Genomic DNA, 25089 nt, shown 5'->3' with positions numbered 1-25089 from the left:
TGTTGGTGGGTCCTGCAGTCGATCATCATCACACCCACCAGCCTGACCTCCTCCCGCACTGCTGTCCCTCTTGTTTCCACAGCTTCTTGTGACCTGAGCTGCATCGTGAAGCGAACAGAGAAGCGGCTCCGGAAAGCTGTCCGCACGCTCAGGAAGGCTGCCCACAGGGAGCAGTTTCACCTCCACCTATCAGGTGTGGACCTCGACGTGGCTAAAAAGCCTCCCAGAACATCTGAACGGCGGGCAGAGCCCTGTGGAGTGGGCCAGGGTCACGCAGAAAACCAGTGTGGTGAGTGGCCTAGGACATTCTTGCTAACAGCACTGCCTTGGGCTCTGTAGACACTCAGGGTAATCAAAAGCAAGTCTGGCCCATCCTCCCTTCTCCAGGCTCACTCCAGAGAACACTCTGGACAGCATTTCTCATTAAGTACCTGTCATTGTCGGTGTCTGCCGTGCCCACTAGACCCAGAGCTCCCCAGGGCCAAGATTGATCTCGTTCACCTCTCTGTCCTCAGTGCTTGGCTTGTGGTGGGCACTGAAGTGAGTGTATGTTGAATCAAGGGACAGGAAGGAAGAGACAGGGTTGATGAGAAGAAGGAAGGTTGCTCTGTAAGAGTCTTCAAGTACTGTGTTCCCTGGCTGGGGCGGGACTGGAGGTAGAAGGTGCCCAGGAGCCTTTTCCACAGTCCATTTTCACAGCTCCTCTTAGAATCTCCCTCCGACTTGACCAGTGGTGGCGAAGAACAAACTCCCGGCCATAGTTTCATGCAGCGGCAAAGCTCAGCGGCTGCTCGGTTGCCGTGTGAGACCCCTGAGTGTCAGCCAGGCTCTGAGTGGTGTCGGTTCCACTGTATGTTGTTGTTGTCGTTGTCGCCGTGTGTTTCAGAATTACATTTGAGATCTGGCACTTGAGCAATATCCATTCTGTCCCTCTGATAAACCTGTTGCCAGAGGTTCCAGGGCAAGAGGTTCTCGGGTGGTCAGTTTAGAGATTTGTTTGTCACGAGAGACTGTTCTGGGTAGTAATGGGAGGCTCTACCTGAGAAGTCTTAGATGGGGAAAGCTGGGGTCTCACTTTGCAGTAATAATGCTAATGATTTATTGAGTTTTTATCTGTCACAGTGTAACACTAAGCCCCGTGTCTGCATTTTCACATTTAATCCTGACAGTAGCCTTACCAGGTAGGTGTCGTTATCTCCATCGAACCGATGATCAAACTGGAGCCCAGAGGGCTATGTTCTCTTGCTCAAGATCACATTGGTGGTCTCATTCCAGTCTGTGCTCTGGTCCTGAGTAAGGTGAATTTCAGTAACCAGATCCCTCCAGAGCAAATCGATGTCCTTTCTGAAGCATCGGTAGAATCACAAGGCCCAAGAAATGAAGCTTAACTAAGGAGTAGAAACTCGTGTTTCTGAATAAGCAAAGCTGAACCAAGAGGCACTTGATCCAGAAAATCGTCAGCAGTAGCCCCACAGCTCGAATCTGTTGCTTTGCCAAAACTTAGCGAAAAATCAAGTGTAACTGTGCACAAGCGGCTGGTTTCCAGATAGTCTTGACTTTTATTTCAGCTGATTCTCTTAAAAAGAAACAAAGAAAAAAAAAATTAAAAACAACTCAGCTGGTTGATTTGTTCTCATTTAAAATTCTAAGAGTTCCAGTTTTCATACCAAAATAGTGATGAGAGTTGGCTGTTGCTGCCCCACTTCCCGGGGTGAGTTGAAGACACTGTCAGGGCAGGCTGGTCCTTCTGGCCTCTCAGAGCTAACTGCGCCATCCTCTGTTTGCTATGCTGTTGGGGTGAGGCCTGTGGGCTCACCAGGGAGTCTGTGGCCAGTTAAGAATCAGGAAAACCTAGTGTTAAGCTGCCAGCCAGAGTATTACTAATACTACCATGGGTCTGATTCTGGGGAATAAAGGCCCAAGGATATGGAGCAGGAGTTACTTAACAGAGTCCTCATGACAGTGACAAGCTATGAAAGACCCTCAGTAGAGGGCTTATGTAGCTGTTGTGGTGTGTCATGTGTCCCTGAGATGCTTGTCATGCTAAACTAGGTTGGATTTATTTCTAAGGGAGGCAGTGTGTCTTGTCTCAAGAGCTGGATGAATTTCATAGCCCACATGGACCCAAATCAGGTCCGCCCTGTCTGACAGCCATGTTGAAGGTGTTACCGTGTAGACGAAACAGCACAAGGAATTACCAGTGACATTCCTTTTTCCTGCTGGAGGGAAGAAGTGGGTATAAAGAAGGGTCAGGTGTGTTAATGAAGAAGGCGTTTTACTCAGCAGGCACATGGCATGGGCCAAATCCTGGACTCTGTGTATGTGTGTGTGTGTCTGTGTGTCTTGCATTTCTGTTCTGTTTGATGGTGTTAGAACTAGGCTCACTGCTGTTTTCTGAATTCTGGATGGTACATACAGTAAAGACAAACATATGATAGTTCTTTTTGGAAATTATTTTCAGTGTCTGCTGAAAGGAACCCCACAAAAATGGAGTCACCTTAAAGGAGAGATGGAACAATTATGGTTTTTATTTGTTTGTTTGTTTTTTGAGACAGGGTCTTGCTCTGTCTCCCAGGCTAGAGTACAGTGGCGTCATCATAGCTCACTGCAGCCTGAAGCTCCTGGGCTTGAACAATCCTGCCTCAGGCTCTCAAGTAGCGGGGACTACAGGCTAATTTTTTCTATTTTTAGTAGAGACGGGGCCTCACTCTTGTTCAGGCTGGTCTCAAACTCCTCACCTCAAGTGATCCTCCTGCCTCGGCCTCCCGGAGTGCTAGGATTATAGGTGTACACCACGTTATGTTTATCTTTTTAAATATTTTTAATTTACTTTTTAATTACAAAAGTATTACATATTTCAAATGATACAGAAACATATACAGTAAAGATGAGATTTCTCCCCATAGCTCACTAATCTCATTGCCCAGCAGTAGCACTGTTATGGGTTGCTGTGTATTTTTCCACATCAGTATTTATGTGTGTGTAAAAATTAAAATTTATTCATTCAATAAATATTTATTGAGCACTGACTGTGTGCCAGGTACCATTCTAGATACTGGGAATCCAGCACTGAGCCAAACAAGCAAAAGTTTCAGCCCTCAGAGAGGGAATTATAGAGAAAGAAGATGGATAACCAACCAATGACCAAGGAAATATATCATGTGGCAGATGGTGATAAGGATGTGTAGAACAGGACAGCAGGGAGGTGGAATGCAGAGTGCCAGGGCAGGGTGAGGGGTGAGGAGGAAAGTACTCCCCTAAAATGTAGATTGTGGTCAGGGAAGGCCTCATTGCAAAATGTCATTTGGGCAGAGATGCAAAGATATGGGGAAGGAAGCTATGGGAATATCTGGGGGAAAGGAGTTTCAGGCAAAGGGAACAGCAAGTCCAAAACACCTGAGGTATTGGAAGGAAGGTCAGGATGATGAGAGCTAAGGGAGGGAGGGAGGGTGAGCGAAGAAGTCAGAGGGCAGTGGCGGAAGGGATTGGAAATCAGTGAGGATTCAGAGGGAGAAAGGAAGCCAGGGGAAGCGGGGGCGTGTTGGGGGGGAGGTTTGAGCAGAGGAATAACAGAGTTCTGACTCATATTTTAAAAGGATAACTTTGGCTACTGTGTTGAAAATAGATTATGGGTTTTTATGTGAATAAATATATCAATACAATTTGAATAGTGCTACATGCTGTTTTTAACTATGGAGTAGATCAAGAACATCTTTCCATGCTAATAGGGGAGCAATGTCATTTCTTTTACAGCTTCATAGTCTGTTTTAAGACACAAGTATTTATTAGCTCTACTGCTATTGGTGGACATTGAAGTTATTCCAAATTTTTAAATTATAAACAGTGCTGTAATAAATATCCTTCTTTGTGTACATGGCCAATATTTCTGAAGGATAGATTGTAGAAGTACGATGGCCAGGTCAAAGAACATGCATATGTAAAACTTTGATAGATATTGCCAAGTTACCCTCCAAAAAGACCATAATAACATATACTCCTTCCAACATTGTGTGAGCGTTTATTGTCCACATCCTTACTAACATGGATTATTTATCATTGATCCTTTTAATTTTTGTAAATTTGATAACCAAAATATAAGAAAGTCATTTTAACTTGTTTTTCTTTGGTTATTAGTAAGACTGAGCATGCTGTCCTGTGTCTATGGTTATTTGGATTTTTTCTTCCGAGAATATCCAGGTTCTTTGCCTATTTTTCCAATGAACTGTTTGTCTTTTCAATATCATTTTTAAAAAATAAATTTTAAAGTCCCAAGTTACACCAAAGAAAGTAATCACTTCTGACCAATTGTAGACTGTCTTTCTTATTGTCATTTTTACTTAATAAAGTCTCATTAATTTGGCATTTGGGGACTTTGGGGACAGCCTGCTCTGCAAGTGACCTTTGTACCATCTGTGATCAATTTTAGCAAGATGACAAAAAAAAAAGTGAGTATATTCTCCAAGGAACAAATTCCTTAAGCTCCATAGTACTTCATAAAGTCCTTTGTGTCTAAAGAAAAAATTAAATGTGACGTGGATTTCCAGCTGTTATACTTTCATAATAACAGCTAAAAGATAAATTATTTAAGAAATATACTTGATAATATATCTATTTTTTATATTTGTTTGTTTTCAAAACTTGCTGAGAGTTTTAGAAGACACAATCCAGGCAACTGGCAAACTGGGAGGTATCTTAGTGCCTGGGTTCGTGAGAGACTAGGAAAGTTTAATTCAGTTTTGAACAGCAGTGGCTTTCCTCTGCGGCCATTGAGAAAAACTAATCCCACCAGTGTTAATCGAGATCCCACTCTGTCCACTCTGTGCGCTTGGGATGAAGCCGTGAGAACACAATGAGCCAGGAAGTTTTTCTGAAGGACACATTCTGACAGAGGGAGATGGAAACAGAAAGGTAAAGAAAAGCGATAATTTCAGAAGTTTAATGAAGATAATGACACAGAGGAAGGGATACTCTCAGCGGGGTGGTCAGGGGAGGCTGTCAGAGCAAGTGACGTTTGGGGCGTGAGCGAGGACAGGGAGCCAGCCTGCGGGCCCTGGTGCGGGTGGCGCCACTCTGCTGGTGGGTGGGGGCACCAGCACATGCAGAGGGCCTGAGGCAGAAATGAGCTGGGCATTGTCTTCTTAATTCTTTCACAATTGGGAAATTATTTGTAATTGGACAGGTAGAAATTTCCTTTTCTGTTTACATTGAGGAAAATATATAAGTCTGTATTAGCACTATAGACCAGTATTAGATCAATATTTAACACATAGACTGGGTAGGAAAATCTATTAATTAAAAAAGGTTTAAAAACATAATTTAGTAAGATGTTGACATTTATGGAACACTTATACTGTTCAGCGCTGTGCTAAGCACTTTGCTTATATTATCTCATTTAATCCTCACCGTAAGTCTATGTTAACTCATGCCCTTTTTATAGGTAAGAAAACTGTGGCATAGGAAGATAAGCATTTTTCCCAACGTCACCCAGCAAGTAACTGGCAGAGGCAGGATCCAAATCCAGATCTGACTCAAGAGCCTATGTTCTTAACTCTCTCAGTTTGAATACTCTCAGCTCTCCTGGGTACAGCCTGTGCCCTGTGATCATCTTACTCATACTGCACCCATATGGGGAACCCTCCATGGGCCAGCTCTGTGGGGGGTGCTGGGGAGGCCTGGATAAATAAGACGCCATCCCTCAAGTTGCGTCTGGCTCTCCCAGGGAAGGGTAAGAGAAGCCTTCCCCAAAGAGCGGAAACCTGAGCTGAGTTTCGAAGGCTGCCTAGATGATGCATATGTAGGGAGGACTATGCAGGTGAAGGAAACGCCTTGGGAAATGAGGCAGAACAGTGTGCACAGGGCATTATTGGCGTATCAGTATTACTCACCTGGTAAGTAAGAAAGATGTGATCGGCAACTAGGCTAGTGGGAAGGCACAACCAAGTTGTGGGAGACCTCAGATACATTGCTAAGGAGCCTCAACTTTATCTCTAGGTGACATGGTGCCATTAGAGGAATTAATCAGGACGTGTCTAGGTTATATGTGTATTCTATTAATAGAAAGATTTCTCTGATTGAATGGGAGGAGGCCAGAAGACCAATTTGGGGGCTGTTAAATGTGTCACATGCGGTATTGAGAACATGAAGGCACTAGTGGATAGAGAAGAAACAATGGGTTAAAGGGACATTTAGGAGGAAAGTGGAGCAGCATTTGGGGATGACATGGATTGGGGACTGAGAAGAGGGAAGGGTTGGGGTGGGCTCAGAGGTTTCTGATCCCGGCACCTGCTTCCCATATGTTCCTCATCTCACCAGCCCTGTTTCATATGCAGGAGGCACTGAGAAAAGGTCGGTGGGTCAGTTGAATGGTTAGATGAATGTGATCACTGGGGAAGAAATAATCAGAAGAGATTTATAGAAGAAGCAGGGAAAAAATAGGCTCTTGAGAGAGCATGAGAAAGGATGAAAACTCAGATATAGAAAAGGAGGCTAAAGACTGAGTATTGAGTCAAAGAAAGTGAGAGACATGCTCGGAGTGAAGAGAAACACTTTAGAAAGGTGAATCTGACGGTTGGATAGAAAGAGCCGGGGCAGGGAGGAACAGAGGACCAGGGAACTCATGGAAGGTTATTACAGTCATCCAAATAAAAGATGGCAAGGATCCAAGGGTCATGAGTGTCACAGGGATGAAGAATAAAAGACAGAAGGGACACAACTGTAGGACGCTGCAACTGAGTGGTGGGGCAGTGAGGAGAGAGGCCAGGGCAGCTGTGGTTTGGAGCCTTGGTGACTGGGAGTGTAGAGGTGTCATCTATAAAGAGTAAAGCCTGATCGGGTGCAGTGGCTCACACACATAATCCTAGCACTTTGGGTGGCTAACGTGGTTGGATCACTTGAGGCCAGAACTTCAAGACCCACCTGGGAACATAATGAGACCCCCATCTCTACAAAAAATAGAAAAATTAGGCAGGCGTGGTGGCTCATACCTGCAGTTCCAGCTACTCAGGAGGCCGAGGCAGGAGGATCACTTGAGCCTAGGAGTTGGAGGTTGCAGTGAGCTATGATGGTGCCACTGCACTCTAGCCAGGGTGACACAGCAAGACCCTGTCTCGAAAAAAAAGGAAAAGAAAAAAGAAAGTAAAGCCAGAGAGGGGAAAGAAAAGCCCACCCCTTGGACAAGGTGAATTTGAGTTGCAACAAAGTTTCCAGAAACAGTTATCTGTGAGAATCTGGGAGTCTAGCAAAAAGACTTCATCTCTCCATGTCCAGATCAGCTCTCCTGTCCTGCGTCTGTCCACACATGCTCAGATTCGCCTTCTGTTAAAATGGACGGACATCCCGTGCTCTGTCGAAGGCCAACCCTTCCCCTCCAGCTGGAGCCCATTCCCTCTCGACCTCTTAAGGATGCTGCTCCCACTGTTGTCCCACTGACTGCTCCCCCTCTCAGAATGCTCCTTCTCTGCGAGATCATTTCCAACAGCACGCATCTCCTATCTTACAAAGCAAACAAACCCTCCATTGCCTTCATGCTTCTCTCCAGATACTGCTTCATTTCTTTGTCTTCTGTAGAACAAAACTCTGTGAAGGAGTTGTACTGTCTTTGCCTGCTTACTGCCCATTTTCTCCTCAATCTGGTTTTCGTGCCTAACCTTTCCACTGAAACTGCTTTTTCCAAGATTTCTAATGACCTCCAACTCCAGTTGCCTACTCCCACTCCTCTTTGCAGGCATCTTCTCTAAAACCATGCATCTTTCCCTGCCCCGGAATCGCTTTCTTCTCGTGGGTTTCGGACACCACACAATTCTGGTTCTCCTGCTTTGCTGGCTACTCCCTTTATATATGTCTTTCTTTTCTTTTCTTTTCTTTCTTTTTTTTTTTCTTTTTTTTCCTTCCCTCCCTCCCTCCCTCCTTCCTTCCCTCCCTCCCCCCTCCTCTCTCTCTCTTTCTTTCCTTTCTTTTCTTCCTTCTTTCTCTCTCTCTTTTTTTTTTTTTTTTAGAGATAGAGTCTCACTTTGTTGCTCTGGCTGGAGTCCAGTGGTGTGATCATAGCTCACTGTGACCTTGAACTCCTGGGCTCAAGTGATCCTCCTGCCTCAGCCTCCCAAAGCACTGGGATTAGAGGAATGAGCCACTGTGCCCAGGCCCTTTCCATTTTCAATGCTGCTTCCTCCCCTACTTTCTGCTCTCTAAACATCAGGTGTCCCAGGCTCAGTCTGTCCCCCTCCTCTCTCTTCACACCCTCCTCAGTGACCTCATCCAGTGCCATAGCTTTCAATACCACCACATGCTGGTGACTCCCAAACTGCCCTCTCCAGCTGTGCCTCTAGTTTGAGTTATGGACTTCTCTATGCCAGAGATGTTGAATGTTTAAGATCACATATGCACACACACACTCTCTCTCTCTCTCTTTTAAAGTAAAATACAATTGAATTGATGAATGTTTACTTACTTACAAATTATATACTTATACTATTGGCTAATACACGCATCATAAAAGATAGAACAAGATAAAGATTAAATAAACAATTTTTAAATAACTGGCTAGCATCTTAAGGTAGAATCTTTGCAATTTGGTGAGATTCATTGTTAATAATAGTGAGTGTAAATTCATTTTTCAAATAGTCTTTTTGTTCATTGCTAGTGCTTTCGGTGAACTCTCATCAGATCTGAAGAAATCATTACTGTTTCTGTCTTGTGATATGGTCTGACAAAGAGCTTGTATAGTTGTCCCTCCTTATCTGCAGTTTTGCTTTCCATGGTTTCACTTACTTTTACTCACCCATAGTCCAAACATATTAAATGAAAAATTACAGATATAAACAATTCATAAGTTTTAAATTGTGTGATGTTCTAAGTAGCGTGATGAAATCTTGCCCCATCTCACTCTGTCCCGCCCAGATGTGAATAACCCCTTTGTCCAGTGTATCCATGCTGCATACGCTACCACCTGTTGTTAGTCACTTAGTAGTCATCTTGGTTATCAGATTGACAGATCACAAGAAGAAGGGTGAGTACAGTATAATGAGAGGTTTTGAGAGAGAGAGAGAGAAAGAGAGAGGTACCACATTCACATAAATTTTATTACTGAGTATGGGTATAATTGTTCCATTTCATTATTATTGTTGTTAATCTCTTATTGTGCCTAATTTTCAAATTAAATTTTACCATAGGTATGTATGTATAGGAAAGAACACGGTACCTATAGGGTTTAGTATTTTCTGAGGTTTCAGGCAGCCATCGGGGTCTTGGACCATATCCCGCAGATATCACTATTCCAGGAGTAGATGTGTCCACCCTGGCACTTTCCTGTTCTGCACATGTGCTTGCATCATGGACACAACCCTCAATCCAGGTCTTCTTCACAGGAATTGTTCAAAGCTGATTTCTATTTTGTGATGGTTAGTTTAGTTAAAACTAGATAATATAATCAGGGAATCTACTAAACCAGGCACAGTTAAACTGTAATTCTTCTCAATACAGTGAAAGAAGTGAATCAGTCAGTATCCCTGCACCTCCAGAGCTGTGGGAAGCCTGCGACTCTCCTTTCTTGGTGACCTTGTGTCTCCACGTGTGTCCTGTGACTCACGGAGGTGTGTGCTGGCTGAGGGGCTGCTCTTCCACTGTATACTAAACCAGTAGAGCTTTGTTTCTTATTTTTTAGGTGAAAATTAATATAAATAGATATGAAAATGTTCTGCCCACACTCCCTGGCTTGTCTTGTAAACCCGTGAGGTGTAGTATTCTACCTCAGAGACCAACTAGGGTAACCAGTGTCTTCTCAGTGTCAACGCTTGCATGGCCAACACGCCTCTCAGACTCAGCATTTCCAAACAAAGCTTCTTATCCTCCTCCCTCCTTCCCAACTCAAACCTCAGTAAATGGCCCCTCTATTTACCCAATTGCTCAAGTCAAAAGCCTCAGAGTCATTTTGACCTCTCTCTCTGTGTCATGCTCCTCATCTACTCCATGAGCAAATCCTGTCAGCTCTGCTTCAGATTATTTCCTGAATCCAACCACTTTTCTCTTCCTCCATTATTACTGCTCTGCCCCAAACCACCAGCATCTCCTGCTCAGTCTATCGTGATAGGCTCCTAATCATTCTCCTTAGCCTTGCCCGCCCTCAGTCTGTTCTCCACATAGTAGCCAGAACATCTTTTCTTTTCTTTTAATGGGGTCTCACTCTGTCACCCAGGCTGGTGTGCAGTGGTGTCACCATAGCGCACTGCAGCCTCAAACTCCTGGGCTCAAGTGATCCTCCCACCTCAGCCTCCCAAAGTGCAGGGATTACAGGCATGTGGCACTGTGTCCAGCCTCTTTTATTAATAAAAACATAAATCAGATCGTGCTACTGCCCCATTTAAAACTACCCCCTTCAAAACCTCCAGCACACTTTGAGTAAGACCTAGTTTCCTTACCATGGCTTTCCAGCACCCACATGATCTGGCCCTTGCTTGCTTGTTAAAATTCATCTCCTATCCCCCTGCCCTTTCACTGCTTTCCTACTGCACTGGCCTTCTTGCTATTAGGCAATCCCACTGCAAGGCTATTTCCCTCATTTCTTTCTGGTCTCTGTTCAGGGAGGCCTTTCTTGACCACACTTCTATGCACATACCCCACCCCTACCACTCTTTGGCCCCTTACCATTTTCCTGTTCTTTATCATGCCACTACTTGGCATTCTGTTATACGTTTATTCCTTTGCTCATTTATTGTCCATATTCTCCGCTAGAATGAGAACCCCATTAGTTCTGTTCACCATTTCTATCGTCTTCTCTGCTGTATCTCCAGCACCTAGAACAGTACTTAACACATAATCATGTTTAGTAAGCATTACTGAATGAATGTGTAAATGCATCTTCATGGGACAACAGATGAAATCCCAAGGATAGTTGTTAACATTATGAGAAAAGAGGGCAAAGGGCAAATCTTGGGGGAAAAATTTAAATTGAGGGCAAAAGAGACAGTCTAAAGGAAGTGAAATTTCAGCTCCAGTTAACTAGGCATGAAAAGAACATAGCGTGCATTTCGGAACCCAACAAGAAAGGTGACAAAGCTGGGTTCATTTCTCTGCCCCAACTATAAGAATGTTTTCAAATAGCAAACCTGAGCACACACCAAAAACCTGGCCAGACAATGAAAAATCAGTCTCTCAGCTCAAGGAGGCCCTGCCCCCTGTTATCCTGGGGCACTGCTATAAAGGGGGTTCAAACCAGGATCCTGAGGCCACAGTGCTGCCTGGAGTGCCATCGCCTCTGAGCTGGGACAAAGCGGCAGCCGGGGACACCCTGGGAATCCGCGTGGGCTGTTTCTGGCTCTTCTTCAGAAGTCAAGGCGTGATCCTTAAGAAAGCAGTCAAATGCTAGAGAGTGACCCCTTTTATTAGGTTCACCGTCTTAGCCACAGAGAGCCCATAGTGTTTGTCCATAGCCTGAAATGCTGAAAGGCCACAGTGCTGAAAAGAGGCTGGGCCTTGAGGCCTCTTGTCGCCATTAATCCTCATCCTGCTGGTCTCTCCCTTTTGCATCAGAAAAGCTTTCTCCTATTTTTTTCTTAAGAGGGAGAGAAAACAGCTGTGTGGGATTTGAGAATGGGATTTTAATGGTCACTGAAGACACACAAAAGCTTTGCTGTGATAGTCAAGTGTTCTGGGGGCAATTGACTCCTTTGTCTGGGGTAGCAAAACAAGCTGGTTGCTCAAGGAGAAGAGAGAAGCAACTGGAACGTGTGATTGGGGTCTCTGCGGGCCAGATCTTCAGCACATTTGCAAAGAGCTGCTTTCAAGCATCCCTTCTTGACATTTCAGTCACTGTTTAGTGTTTAGCTCATTTTTACCTTGTGAAAGAAACAAATCTATTTGGAAGGTGCTTGGCATGAATTATTTCTGTAGGTCTTTCTCTCCGGAAGGAAAATGGAAATTGTGACTGACAATATGAGTTTGTTTATGTGAGTCAGGCCTTTCACTGGGAGGAAAAAGAGCTGGTGCCCTCTTTTACACAGGGCAGCCCGAGGGGCATTTCTCAGCCCTTTGATCAGTTAAGAAATAGCAACAGATGTGGGATATTGTGAGGCCTCTCAAAATGTAACTTTGAAAAGGCTTTGGGGGGTTAAAGAGTTCTAAGGGGAGTCGAGGCCCAGAGAGCAGCAGGAGCCCATCCAGTTACTCGGTTGAGTGAGAACCAGCTCTGGTTTTGTCCACACACAGAGGGGATCCGTCCTCTGCCACAGACCGTGCTGATCTGACTCTGTTACGATTAATGGGGCTATTGGAATCATTGTCACCATATGGGCACTCTCCTATAGGTGAATGAGCACTATAAAAGCAACTCTTCCCAAAATGGAAACATCTTGGGCAGAGGCAGCTGTGGACAGCCTTGGTTTTATTTACCTTCTGCCGGTCTTCATGACAGGTCAGCTTGTTAGAGCCAGAAAGAATTATTCTCTTATTTACTGGCCTGCTGTAGACACTGGGATAGTCAGATGGGACACAGAGTAAAATAAAAACGTGGTGAACTCCTAGTGCATAGTTCAGCCCAGCTTTTGCTGGGAGATAGGCTGGAACCAGAATGATTTTGGAAACCATTATCCATTATCCAGGGCTGCATTTAGAGAAAAAGTCTGGAATTATAGACTCTGTTTGCTACAGATTTATGTGTCGGACTCATTAAAATGTTGTTTGCCAAGAAAGCGAGAGTTGGTTCACTTTTAATTTTTAATTTTTTTTTAAATCTAAAATTGTATAGACCAGTGACAGGGCGGGGAAAAATAAAAATGCAGAAAGAAAAACAAACAAAAAAACCCCAAAAGAATAAAATTGTATTAAAATGATACGTGCATATTATAAAAGAAAACCCAAACAATATAAAAAAGTATTAAGATTTAGATATTTGGCCAGACGTGGTGGCTCACACCTTGTAATCCTAGCATCTTTAGAGGCCGAGGCAGGAGGATTGTTTGAGACCAGCCTGAGTAACATAGTGAGACTGTTTTTCTGCCAAAAAAAAAAAAAATTGAGATGTTAGGGTAGCCTTTCTTGATTGGTTACATTTAATTGTAGAAATAATATTTTAAATATATCATACCTTGGCTTACTATGATCCAAAAGTCTCATGTTTTTTGGTTTTGTTTTTTTTTTTTTTTTTGGATTATGGAGTAGATAATGAAAAGACATTTTTATTGCTCGTGACAGAAAACTTAGCCATGTTTAACCCTAAGAATATATATTGCAAATTGCATTTGTATAATAGAATGGAATGAAAACAGATTTCCCCCCTTACAGACATTGGAGAGATATAATAGCTAACTTTATTGTGTGATTTTTTTTTTCTATTTCTTGGCAACTTAAGTATAAAAGAGAGTGTGTTTGTTCCAATCAAACTCTCCTAGCCCCATAGAGAATCCTTGGCAAAGTCTTGAGTTATGCTTAAGTCTACACTTCTGTTAAGTAACCTTTTTCCTCCTTAAACTCAAAGTTCTTGATTTTACCACAGGTGTATTTCACAAATTAGCTGTGGGACCTTAGCCAAGTTATTAACTTCTCTAAGTCTCTGTTTCTTAAAATGGAGCTATTAATAGCAGCTAAAGATCTTTAGTGTTATATTGAGGAATAAATGAAATAATGTATGTAAATTTTGTGGCATGGTGCCTAGTGTATTATAACTACTCAACAAATGTTAGCCATTAGAAAGGCTATCTTGGTGGCTATGAGTATGATGTTTTAATATACATTTACTTCCTATTCATACCCTAAAATAAGGTATAAATCCATATTTAACTAACAGCACCAGAAATAGAAGCACAGTTTACAAATTTTCTTATTATTTATCTTTCAGGAGACATGTGTCAGAGTTTATTCTTTGTTGTTTTAATTTTATTACATATCTGAAGTGTGCTATTTTGTAAGACTCTTGAGATTACCACCCACCCCAGCCAGCCTCCAGAGACTGACCTTTTCAAAGCACAGCTTGTGGTCATATTGCCCTCCCTTCTCTCTCTCTCTCTCTCTCTCTCTATATATATACACACACACACACACACACACACACACATATATATATTTAGAGACAAGGTCTCACTGTATTGCCCAGGCTGGCCTCGAACTCCTGGGCTCAAGCAGTCCTTCTACCTTAACCTCCAGAGTTGCTGGGACTACAGGCACATGCCACTGTGCCTGGCTCCTCTCCTTTTGATGGATCCTTTACCTGCAGAATAAAATCCAAATTCCTGGCACTCAAGAACTTTTTCAGTCTATCCCCAACCTTTCTTTCTTCTCTCTCCTTCCATAATTCATGTATGAATCTTTACAACCTGCCTCCTTTCCCACCTGGGGAGATCCTATTCGTCCTTCAAGGCTTGACACAAATGTGACATCCTGTCGGAAGCCTTATGGGATGCCACCAAACAGAATTAATAGCACTGTCCTCTCATTTCTTCCAGCACTAGACCTATGTTCAATGAATGATCTTCACCTTTATAATCCTTCTGATAGCCCTGTGAAGTAGGGAGAGCCAGGATTTTTTATATCTCTTCAACCATCAAGTACTTGAGCTAGAAAAATAATTAGGACGCCTGTGATCCCTTCCCTCAAGGAGCTCATGGGCTAAGGAGTGGCAGACCTGTAAACACCTTCAACAAAGGCGATAGGGATCATGGCGTGCAGATGTGTGCACACTTTGTATTCAGGGAGTTTGCACTGGGGAGTGTGTGGTCGATGCTATTTACCTTCATCTCCAGAACTCACAGCATCCTTCCTCAGCCTCTGTCCCCACACTGACCAGATCATTTTCCCCTTTGGCTAGTCAGTTGCAGGGCTGGGACATATTATGATGGAGCACAAGGACGCTGCATTTTTTGTCCAAACGGAACCTTCCAAAATGAGGAAGGACAAATCACTTGTGAACCATGCCCAAGACCAGAAAATCCTGGGGCCCTGAAGACGCCAGAAGCTTGGAATGTGTCCGAATGTGGAGGTAAGGATGCTCTGTGTCCCTTCCTACTTCTCCCAGCTCCAATGTCATTGTTTAGACAGCAGGCACAAGTGACATCTCAAGGGCCCCAGAGGATACACCCTCGCTTGGGCTTCCTATGAGCAGGGACCATTGTTGGGTTCATCGTTGGCTCTCATCTGGAGAGTGGTGGGAAGGGATCTGCCTGGGGGACCTTGCTCACCTAGGGCCATTGTCCCCCCAGGTCTGTGCCAACCTGGTGAATATTCAGCAGATGGCTTTGCACCTTGCCAGCTCTGTGCCCTGGGCACATTCCAGCCTGAACCTGGCCGAACTTCCTGCTTCCCCTGTGGAGGAGGCCTCCCCACCAAACATCAGGGAGCTACTTCCTTCCAGGACTGTGAAACCAGAGGTGAGCCCTTGGCAGCTTGCCTTTCTCTGGAACTAAATTTCCCTTTTAAGTACCATGGGAGTCTAGTGACGCTCTCATCAAGCCCAGCCCAGAGGTGCACTATGTGGTGCCCCAGTGTCTGGGGTGTAGGTCCCCAGCTCCATCCACCCCTGCAGGACGTGCAGGGAGCACCGGAATCCCTGGACAAGGTCTTCTCCAGCTGCCTTGGCCCCTTCAAACAGGACTGACAAGGGACGATCAGGCACTAATAAGCCAGTTGTGGACAGAGGCTCCCTCGCTCCTTCCCTGTAGCCTCCTCTGTCTCAGTGCCCTGACCTAGAGCTTCCCCCTCCTATACCTCTTCTCCAGACCACACTCCCTGCCTCTTCCCAGGGAGCCCAACTCGACATCCAGCCTTGGTTCTGTACCTCCTCAGTACTCATGAATGTGCTCTGCATGAAGACTTGAGTTGTGATTGTTGATGCCTGACTCTGTGTGAACTATAAAGTCTTTAAAGATATACACGTATCTTGTTCCTGTTTATTTTTCTCAGTGTCATGAGTCCCACTCAAACTGGCTATTTAGGGAATTAAGTGTTGATTAGCCCCAGATTGGTTGGAAAGCCCTACTTCATTTGGGCATAGTTTATTTCACAAACTTTGAAACCATTTGTGCTGCATTTGACACAATTTTTTTTTCCATTCCTTTCACCCTCCCCTGTCCCCACAGTTCAGTGTTCACCTGGACATTTCTACAACACCACCACTCACCGATGCATTCGTTGCCCAGCGGGGACATACCAGCCAGAATTTGGAAAAAATAATTGTGTTTCCTGCCCAGGAAATACTACAACTGACTTTGATGGCTCCACAAACATAACCCAGTGTAAAAGTAGGTCTCTCTCTAAGGCTTCTCACAGTCTTAATTAAGAAGGCAAGTGTCTGGGTCCAACTCAGGGCAGGGGGCAGGGGTCCCAGGTTCATTCAGAACCATGTAGGCATTACGCTAGCTCACAGCCATGCAACTCAGCATGGAGGGAGAGCCCGGCTTGATCCTACAGAGCTACTCACCATTATATTGATCCTGGATACTTCTCAGGGCTCATTCACAAGCTGTACTTGCCTTGATTTCCTCCCTGGTGCATAATTTCAGTCCAGCGTTGCTCAGCATGCGTTGTTTGAGGACTTATTATGTGCCAGGCACTCTGCTGGGAATTCGGTTGATGCCAAGCGGAATAAGTCAGCATCGCTGAGCCTGCAGGGAGCCCAGGCTGTGGGATTGCAGAGGAAGGAGCAATTGGCTCCATCTGGAGAGATGGGGAAAGGCTTCTGAAGGGTGTGAGAAGGTTTTGATGGAGAGGGTGGGGGAAGAGCAGGAGAAAGAGCTTTATGCCTGAGAGAGCATCTGGGGGAAGCACAGACTCAGGAAAGCAAAAGGCCTTTTGGGAAGAGACCCCTGGACCTCGGCATAGAATGTGCTGAAGGGAGTCTCGGGCAGACCAGGAGGGGAAGCCTTGACTGCCACGCTAAGGAGATTCATTTGTGTTTTTCAGGAAGGGAGAAGAAAATCAGTTAAGGACCTGCTGTTTGGGTTTTTTTTAAAAAAACCATTATTTATAACCAAAATTATAATCAAAATTCATTAGTAAAGACCAAAAGTAAATATCAGTTAATTAAGTATCTTTAAGACAGCAATCCTGAGGGGCAAAGAGGCCTCCCCAAACTGGAGATGCTTGGGATTGGGGGGGGCACTGAACCATTTGAGTTTTATGACTGGAAGCTTATCTAGTTTTCTCTCTATCCCAATGAAGTCCTTTTAACAACATCTTTATAAGTAGCTGTCTAGTCTCTTCTTGAATACCTGCGGTGACAGGAAGCTCACTACCTCTCATCTCCTAGTCTGTTGGTAACTGAGACTTTGGGGAAATTCACAGCGTTAGAAAATTCGTTCTCATACCAAGATGCATCTGCTTCCTTGTCTTCTCACCACCTGGCCCTTTGCTGCCAATTAGGAGCCACATGGCCAAGATCCTAGGGGAGCCCCTCAGGCTTGAAGGCAGTTCTCCACTCCACAGTTCTCCCTTCCCCTCTTTTCGTTCAAGAAGAAAAGCCTCTTTATTTTTTTCTGCTAGTAGTAACAAATCCCAGTTATAATTAAAGAGGAAAAAAGTAATCCCTTCAACATCTTCTCTTGCACAGGTTTACCTGACAGTATTAAATAATAAGCTCATTGAGAGCCAAGACTGTGTCTCTCTCACTTCTGAGCTCCCAGAACTCTGGGTAATGTTTCTGGGGTGTGTGGGCAGCGGTGCTGGGGTCGGAGCGGGGGTGCCTGCACATGAGTGTGTGCGTGCAGTCCTTGCTTTGGCGCCAGAGCTGAGCATCCAGCATGCCCCGTACCCACGGATAGCTAATTGGAATTTTCTTACTCCCTTAAAATTAAAATACTGTTCCTAACTGGAGAGAAAAGTGAAAAAATGTCTGTCTTCATCAAAATTGTCTAAGAAAAGGTCAAATATTCTTTGCTGAGCAATAAGCTCTGTTCTCCTATTTTAATGGACCTATAAGTTCTGTGTCCTGGGTTCCCTTGGCACTCGGACTTTGTAGACAAAATACAGAAAGCCAAATTTATCCTTTTGTTCACAAACACCTGCCCCTGACCTTGAGCGGCTTCAGGGTAATGAGAAAATAGTGCCTCGGGCACTCAGAGGGGTGGACTCGTCGTGGGGAGTTCATGGTTTGGCGCCCAAAGCGGGCCCTGGGCATTGTAGGACAGACTCATTCCCAGATGGTGTCACTTCTATACCCCATTCCTCAATGGCAACAGGGATGCTGTAGTTCTCAGCCAAGCTAGAGGTGGCCGTGACAGAGAGACAACAGCGTTGTGCCTTCATAACTCATGCCATTTCCTTTTCCAGACAGAAGATGTGGAGGGGAGCTGGGAGATTTCACTGGATACATTGAATCCCCAAACTACCCAGGCAATTACCCAGCCAACACCGAGTGTACGTGGACCATCAACCCACCCCCTAAGCGCCGCATCTTGATCGTGGTCCCTGAGATCTTCCTGCCCATAGAGGACGACTGTGGAGACTACCTGGTGATGCGGAAAACCTGTGCGTCTCGCTCTCTGCTTCCCTCCCCCGCTAAGGCCAGCTGGGAAGACTGACGACCTGCTCCCCAGGCTTTAAATGTGAGGAGCAGGCCTAGAATGTCACTTCCATGTTAGAACAGAGATGGGACATGAGTTTATGGAGTTTGCTGAGAAACAAAATTGAGACTAAAACCACACACTGAGTCCTCTTGTTGAACCCCAGAGGTAGTGACCCGGCAAGTCAGTCTTCCCCTCTGTGCTCACTGGGTGTGTTGGAGCCTCTTTCATAAGGACACAGAAAGCCATTGAGGACCATGTAGCGCTGGCCTCACCCTGGGGAGCAACTCATGGCTAGAGGACTGACAAAGGCCAAGGGCACGGCCCAGCCAGGAGGGGACCTGTCCTCCTATCCTGACTCACGGCCCAGTGTCCACAAATGGACACTGCTGTTAACACAGCTTAGGGTCAGTGTAATGAGTCGGTTCCACAGCCAGACTGCCTGGACCTCCATCCCAGCTCCACCCTGTTGGCTTTGTGATCTCGGGCTTACATTCTACTCTTTCTGCACTTCAGTCTCCTCGTCTGTTAAAATGGGGATAATAAAAGTTGCTACCTCATAGGGTTACTATGAGGGGTAAAGGAGTCCGTGTTTGTAAAAACAGAATAATAATGACACATGGAGCCGTTATATCAGTGTTTGCTATTCTTATTAATAGTTAAAATGTCTAACGTCAGGTGTAGGTTCAAATCCTGACTTTACCATAAGCTGGCTGTGTGATCCTGGGCAAGTACTTAATCTCTCTATAGAAGAGGTGACAATTGCACCAACTTTCTGTGATTTTCAGAGAATTAAATGAGATAAAGCCCATAACATGCTTAGCACACTGCCTGGTCTTAGGAAGCATGTAGGAAATGGCTTTTCTAATTATTAGTAGGGAATATCAGGTCAGCTCTGGAATTTGAGGCCCCCTCCTCAGCTGCTAAGTGAAGGCTACAGCCCGGGCTGCTGCCGTTTGCCTAGCCAGGGGCCTTCCAGGCTTAGCCTTCCTTGGGGCCCCACCGTCACCAGCTGAATCTACTCTATCTCCAGGACTTTTGACTGTTACGATGGCTCAGCTGGGCCTGAGGAGCTGTTGAGTGTAGCTTGTTTAAGGTTTGAGTGTTTGGAAAGATGCACGTTTATTGTCTGCCTGATCAGTGATGAGTCTTGAACCCCACCCCCTCCCAACTTCCCTTGGCAGCTTCGACCAATTCTGTGACGACATATGAAACCTGCCAGACCTACGAACGCCCCATCGCCTTCACCTCCAGGTCAAAGAAGCTGTGGATTCAGTTTAAGTCCAATGAAGGGAACAGTGCCAGAGGGTTCCAGGTCCCATACGTGACATATGATGGTAAGCACTGGGAAGCTTAGCCTGCGGCAAGTGGAAGGAGCTTCTCTGCTTTGAACAGAAGCAACTTCTGAGCCAGCTGGCAGATTGCTGACAAGCACACATGCTCAGAAAGGCAGGCAGGATGAGGGGAAAGGACATTGCTGACTCACAGTGCCAAATTTTAAACAGGCATTTGGGGACACTGACTAGGCTGAAAAGACATTTTAGAAAATATACTAAAAGTGAGCGTAGCTTGGTGGATACGAACATGGGCATTGGAATCAGACAGCCTGGCTGTAATATCTTCTGTGACTTTGTGTACATTACTTACCATCTCTAAGCCTCATGTTCTTAACGTGTAAGTGAAGATAATCATTAGACTTCATGTGCGAGTTCAGTGAGAGTTCCTGAAGGACTTGATGCAGTGCCCAGCATATATTAATAGTAATTGCTCAATAAATATTAACGTCTTATGATTGTGGCTTTTATTATATAGAATTCTGAGGGAGGGCAAAGGTCCCTCCCTCAGAGGCAGTAAGAGAGGAGACCATAACTTTTATGCTCCTGACTTTGCCACTGACTTGCTATGTGATCTTGGGCAAATCAGATGACTTCTGGTTTCATTTCTTCATGTTAAATGAAGAGGTGGCCCATCTGAGCCCTGGGGCCCTACTCAGCTCCCAGACTTGGTTACTAGGAGCATAACATGAACTAGACCTTATCCTGGAAGACCTCACAGTCTTGTGGGGGAAGAGGCATCTGTTCATGTATGAAGTTATTCATTCATTCATCCAACAACTATTTAATGAGCATCTACTATGCCAGGCATTGTCACCAACAACCTGGTTAGTGACAGAAACACAAAAATGTGTATATTGTCATAGATGCTATAATAATGCATGTAGAAAGCACTATGTGAGCACAGAAGAAGGACCAGCAGTTAATTTTGCATGGGATTTCAGAAGGAATAGAGCAAAGTCTCAAGAGATTTGGGTCTTGATAAAACATGTAAGTTTTGGGGGAAGTAAAACATTCAGAAAGAGAGAATGACATAGGCCAAAGGATGGAGGATCTAGCATGTGTGGGAACTGAGGAACAGTCTGATTTGGCCTGTGGGTAGGGTGCAGGGGGCTTGGCAGTAAGAGAGGAAACTAGAAGGGATGGGGTTATGCTGGGAAGAGCCTTGAAGGCCAAGCTCGGGGTGGGGCGGGGCAGGGTAGACCTAATCTTATGAGGAGCCTTGAAGGTTTTTAGGCAGACAAGTGCCAAAATTAGATATTTGGAAAGATAGTATCCTTCATGTTAGTATCCTTTCCTAAAGCACTTTAGGAAGTGTCAGGCTTTCCTAAAAACACTTCACATAGTTTATTTCTAACATGTAACAAAGGCCAGGATTATCATCCCTGTCATACAGTTGCCTGAAATAATGTCAAACTCCTAAGACAAGAGGTCTTAGTGTCTGCCTTCTGGAGTAGACACAAATGCCTCCCACATGGCCCTGCTGAGAGAGGCAGAGAGCCTCACTTACCTGAAAGCAACCAACCAGGAAAGTCTCCTATCTGGAATCAGGAAGGAAACAAAAAAAAGACACTGACACTCCAGAATAAATGTCACCAAAGCTCCACATTTTCAATTCTGCCTTTGTGACACATGAAAATGTCTTAATTTTTTTTTTAATTAAAAGAGTTGTTGCTTGAACTGAGGGAAATTACATGAAACACTGGTTAGGCCCATGAAAGTGTGTCTTGCATGTGTCACAGCAGAAAATAGTTGAAAACTGCTACTTTGGCCATACTGAAGCTCCTTAGGTCCTCACTCAGAGTCTGTTTTTTTGTTTTTTTTTTAAAAAACATATATTTGAAACAAGTTTGATATTTGCTTTTCAATCCAGAGAATAGAAACCACATTTAGAAGGTACATGGGAGGCTGCTCCAGACTAGCCCCCTGACTGCTGGAGAGCGGTGAGAACTGTAGTCATGACTGATATGTATCAAGCATTGCTGACCACCAGGTATGTGCCAAAGTGCCTTTTACACGGTGCATTCCTCACAATCACCCCATGAAATAGACACAATTATTTCCTGATTTTACAGACAAAGCCACTCAGGCTTAAGGATTTAAGTGTCTGGCCTAAGGTCACATTGTGACAAAGTTGCAAAGCTGAGATTGATCCAGGTCTTTGAGATTCCAGCTTGGATTCTTACCTATGACGCTTTACTGCATTTCTAATGAGTTGGAACAAGTGAGGAGACACAGTAGTTGTTAAAAGCAGAGCAAATATTTTTTAAAAGACAACAGTCTGGAAGCATTTGGAATAGGGGCAAACAGCTGTCCAGTTTTCTACTACCCCACAATGCAGCGCAGCAACTGACATCTTAATGGTGAACTCTCATTATCAAAAGGAGCTGATTCTCTGAGGCAGAGACACTGCAGCAGAGGGATTCAAGACAAAAATAAGTTGTACTCTTTCTTATATTTTATATCCACTAAGATAAAAGAATATGAAGAAAGGTACCACACTAAAGAAAGATATCAATGATATTGTAAAAGTATCAAATTAGTTATTGTGAATATTATACTATTCATTCCCATTTACCATCTCCTAACTGAAACTTTTCAAGAGCTCCTCCTACACAGTTTCAATGCTGTTCTTACAATCTGTTTGGCCTTCTTGCACATGATATGCATACAAAGAAGCATTTTTTTCTGTGTTTGGAATTTGGAAAAGATTGTGCTTTGCATATGCTTGATTTGAATTATGACTGTAGGAAATAAGCTAGATTTTAAAGGGGAGAGGATTTATGTTTGGAGAAGGATTATAGTGTGTACTGCATTTAATGTGTATATCAAGACAAAAAATATTAATAAGAAAGCAAATATAGCTTTCTTCCTCCCCAACCAGCCACATTCTTCATCCCAAAGTCCCATTCAAACAAAGGAGAGAAGAGTGTTGCTTGGTGGGTAAGACGCTTGATTGTTTTACATAATATGAGGATAGAGAGCAAAAGCTGGAGGGATTGGAAAGGAAAGGAAAGCCTGGATGTGCTCTCAAAGAGAGGAGGACCAAAGACTAAGTCCTGGGATGCTCTTCGAGTAAAAGACCAGAAAGAGAAGGAAAAGCAAAGAAACCTCAGAGGGTAAAGTAGAAGAGAAACCAAAGAGCATGGTTTCCAGGAAGCTGAGTGAAGAACTCGATCAAGGACAAGGGGTGATCAGCCAGGTCAAATGCTTCAAGAGAGATGAAGACCAAAAGTTAACCATTGGGATTTGGCAACATGAAGGTCATTGCTGATCTTAACAAGCAGTTTTGGGAGTCAGGTGTGGTGGCATGCACCTGTAATCCCAGCTACTCAGGAGGCTGAGACAGGAGATCACTTGAGCCCAGGAGTTTGAGGCTACAGTGAAATATTATCACACCACTGTACTCCAGCCTGGGTAACTGAGCAAGACCCCATCTCTTAAAAACAAAAACAAGCAATTATGGAGGAGTGGTGGGGGCCTTTAGGAGAGAAAGGAAAAGAACCAGAGACAGTGGGTATTGACAATTCAAGGATTTTTGCTGCAATGAAGATCAGAGAAGTGGGATGGAAACTGGAGGGGAAAATGAGGTTAAGGCAGGGATTTTTTAAGATCAGAGACATAACAGCATGTTTGCATGCTGGTGGGAGAGATCAGTAGAGAAAGAAAATTTTATCATGTAGGAAAGAAAGAGCAGAATTACTAGACCAATGCCCTTGATTTGGTGAGAGAAGGTGGATCGGTGTGCCAAGTGGAGGAATGGGCCTTGACTGGATGCACAGAGGGCTTATCTGGGGGAAGTGGGAACAGGGAAGGTGAATGTAGATGCTGATGGGTGAGTGGAGGTGGTCGGGGGAGTCTGGGGAGGGTCTCTCGATTGCTTTCTCAGTATCAGAATGGTAAGTGTTCTGATAGCAGCTACAAAAGGGGCATTTCTCAGGACCTTAGCAAAAAGTGAAAAAGTGAGTTTGGAAATACCTAAACCATATGAATGCAAAATATGTCCTTTATTCCAACAGAGGACTACCAGGAACTCATTGAAGACATAGTTCGAGATGGCAGGCTCTATGCATCTGAGAACCATCAGGAAATACTCAAGGTAAGTATGTGCCTCAGGTGGACACAGCTGTTACCCACCGATCTCCCCAAGCACTGAGGGAGAAGGTTCCCCTCCTGCTCCATATTGCTGCCTTCAGACACCGAGCCTGCCCTGGGCCGAGGTCAGTTTTATACCTTCACCAGACTTAATTTTTTTTAAAAGAATCAGATTGCTGTCTTTATTGTATCAAGCGAAGTTATATTTTTTAATTTGGAAATTTGCAGAGGCACAAGAGGAAATTTGCTTATAAATCCAAGCCAGTGACAAGTAATGTTTTCATATTAATTCCAAATAGTTGAGGATCCTTGGCTCCTTTTTTATCATACTTCAAGCCTAAATTTCACCAAAGTTTAGCTACATACAAGTAATTAGCAATGAACACTTGCCACATCACTAACCTTATAAATATTCCCAAATCCCAGTGTTGCATTCATCTGGTTGAGGAAAACAAAATGGTTTTTTACATATTAACTTTTTATTTATAAAAGTAATACTTATTGTAGATAATTAGGAAAAATGAAACCTGGAAAGAAGACAAAAATCATAGGAAACAATTTTCACGAAGTGTTTTTCAGCTAATCAACCTACTACCTAATACTGGGTCATTATATTAATAGTTTCATTGCAAAATGTCAGAATATTTAAATATTTTTTGGCCCAGTAACAAAAATTCTGTTCTTTTTAGGATAAGAAACTGATCAAGGCTCTGTTTGATGTCCTGGCCCACCCCCAGAACTATTTCAAGTACACAGCCCAGGAGTCCCGAGAGATGTTTCCAAGATCTTTCATCCGATTGCTACGTTCCAAAGTGTCCAGGTTTTTGAGGCCTTACAAATGACTCTGCTCACATGCCACTCAGTGTAAATGTTCTGCTGTGGGCGTGTTGGGACGGAGCTGTCTGCCTTCTGCATGTCGGCACACAGTCAGATATCACTGCCTCCAGTATCAGTGACTCATTAGAGTTCAATTTTTATAGATAATACAGATATTTTGGTAAATTGAACTTGGTTTTTCTTTCCCAGCGTTGTGGATGTAGACTGAGAATGGCTTTGAGTGGCACCCACTTCTCATTGCTGTGGCAGCTGGCTTGGATATAGCAAAGGCTGGCTTAGCTGGACTTCAGTCAGTCGAGGTGAGACTCACCTGCCCTTCTTGCGTCTCACTCCTCCTCAAGGAC

General features: G+C 44.2%; 1 protein-coding gene across 4 annotated transcripts in view; it reads left to right on the top strand.

Moving 5' to 3' along the window:
• SCUBE2 (signal peptide, CUB domain and EGF like domain containing 2) overlaps positions 1–25089 on the top strand; it is a 63349-nt gene extending 38260 nt beyond the window's left edge. For 2 of the 4 annotated variants that reach the window (XM_069469548.1, XM_069469547.1), the window contains 8 exons: positions 83–289; positions 14792–14962; positions 15183–15350; positions 16059–16220; positions 18247–18444; positions 19664–19816; positions 23833–23912; positions 24598–25089. In XM_069469548.1, coding sequence (XP_069325649.1) covers positions 83–289; positions 14792–14962; positions 15183–15350; positions 16059–16220; positions 18247–18444; positions 19664–19816; positions 23833–23912; positions 24598–24750 — 1292 coding nt within the window. In that variant the 3' untranslated portion in view covers positions 24751–25089. The remainder of the gene's footprint in view (positions 1–82; positions 290–14791; positions 14963–15182; positions 15351–16058; positions 16221–18246; positions 18445–19663; positions 19817–23832; positions 23913–24597) is intronic. The other 2 variants (XM_069469550.1, XM_069469549.1) reach the window with 2 other exon arrangements.

Source organism: Eulemur rufifrons, chromosome 6, assembly GCF_041146395.1.
Source record: "Eulemur rufifrons isolate Redbay chromosome 6, OSU_ERuf_1, whole genome shotgun sequence".
Lineage (NCBI taxonomy): Eukaryota > Metazoa > Chordata > Mammalia > Primates > Lemuridae > Eulemur > Eulemur rufifrons.
The sequence above is the reverse complement of the archived record's forward strand: the minus strand, read 5'-3'. Positions and strand labels throughout refer to the sequence as shown.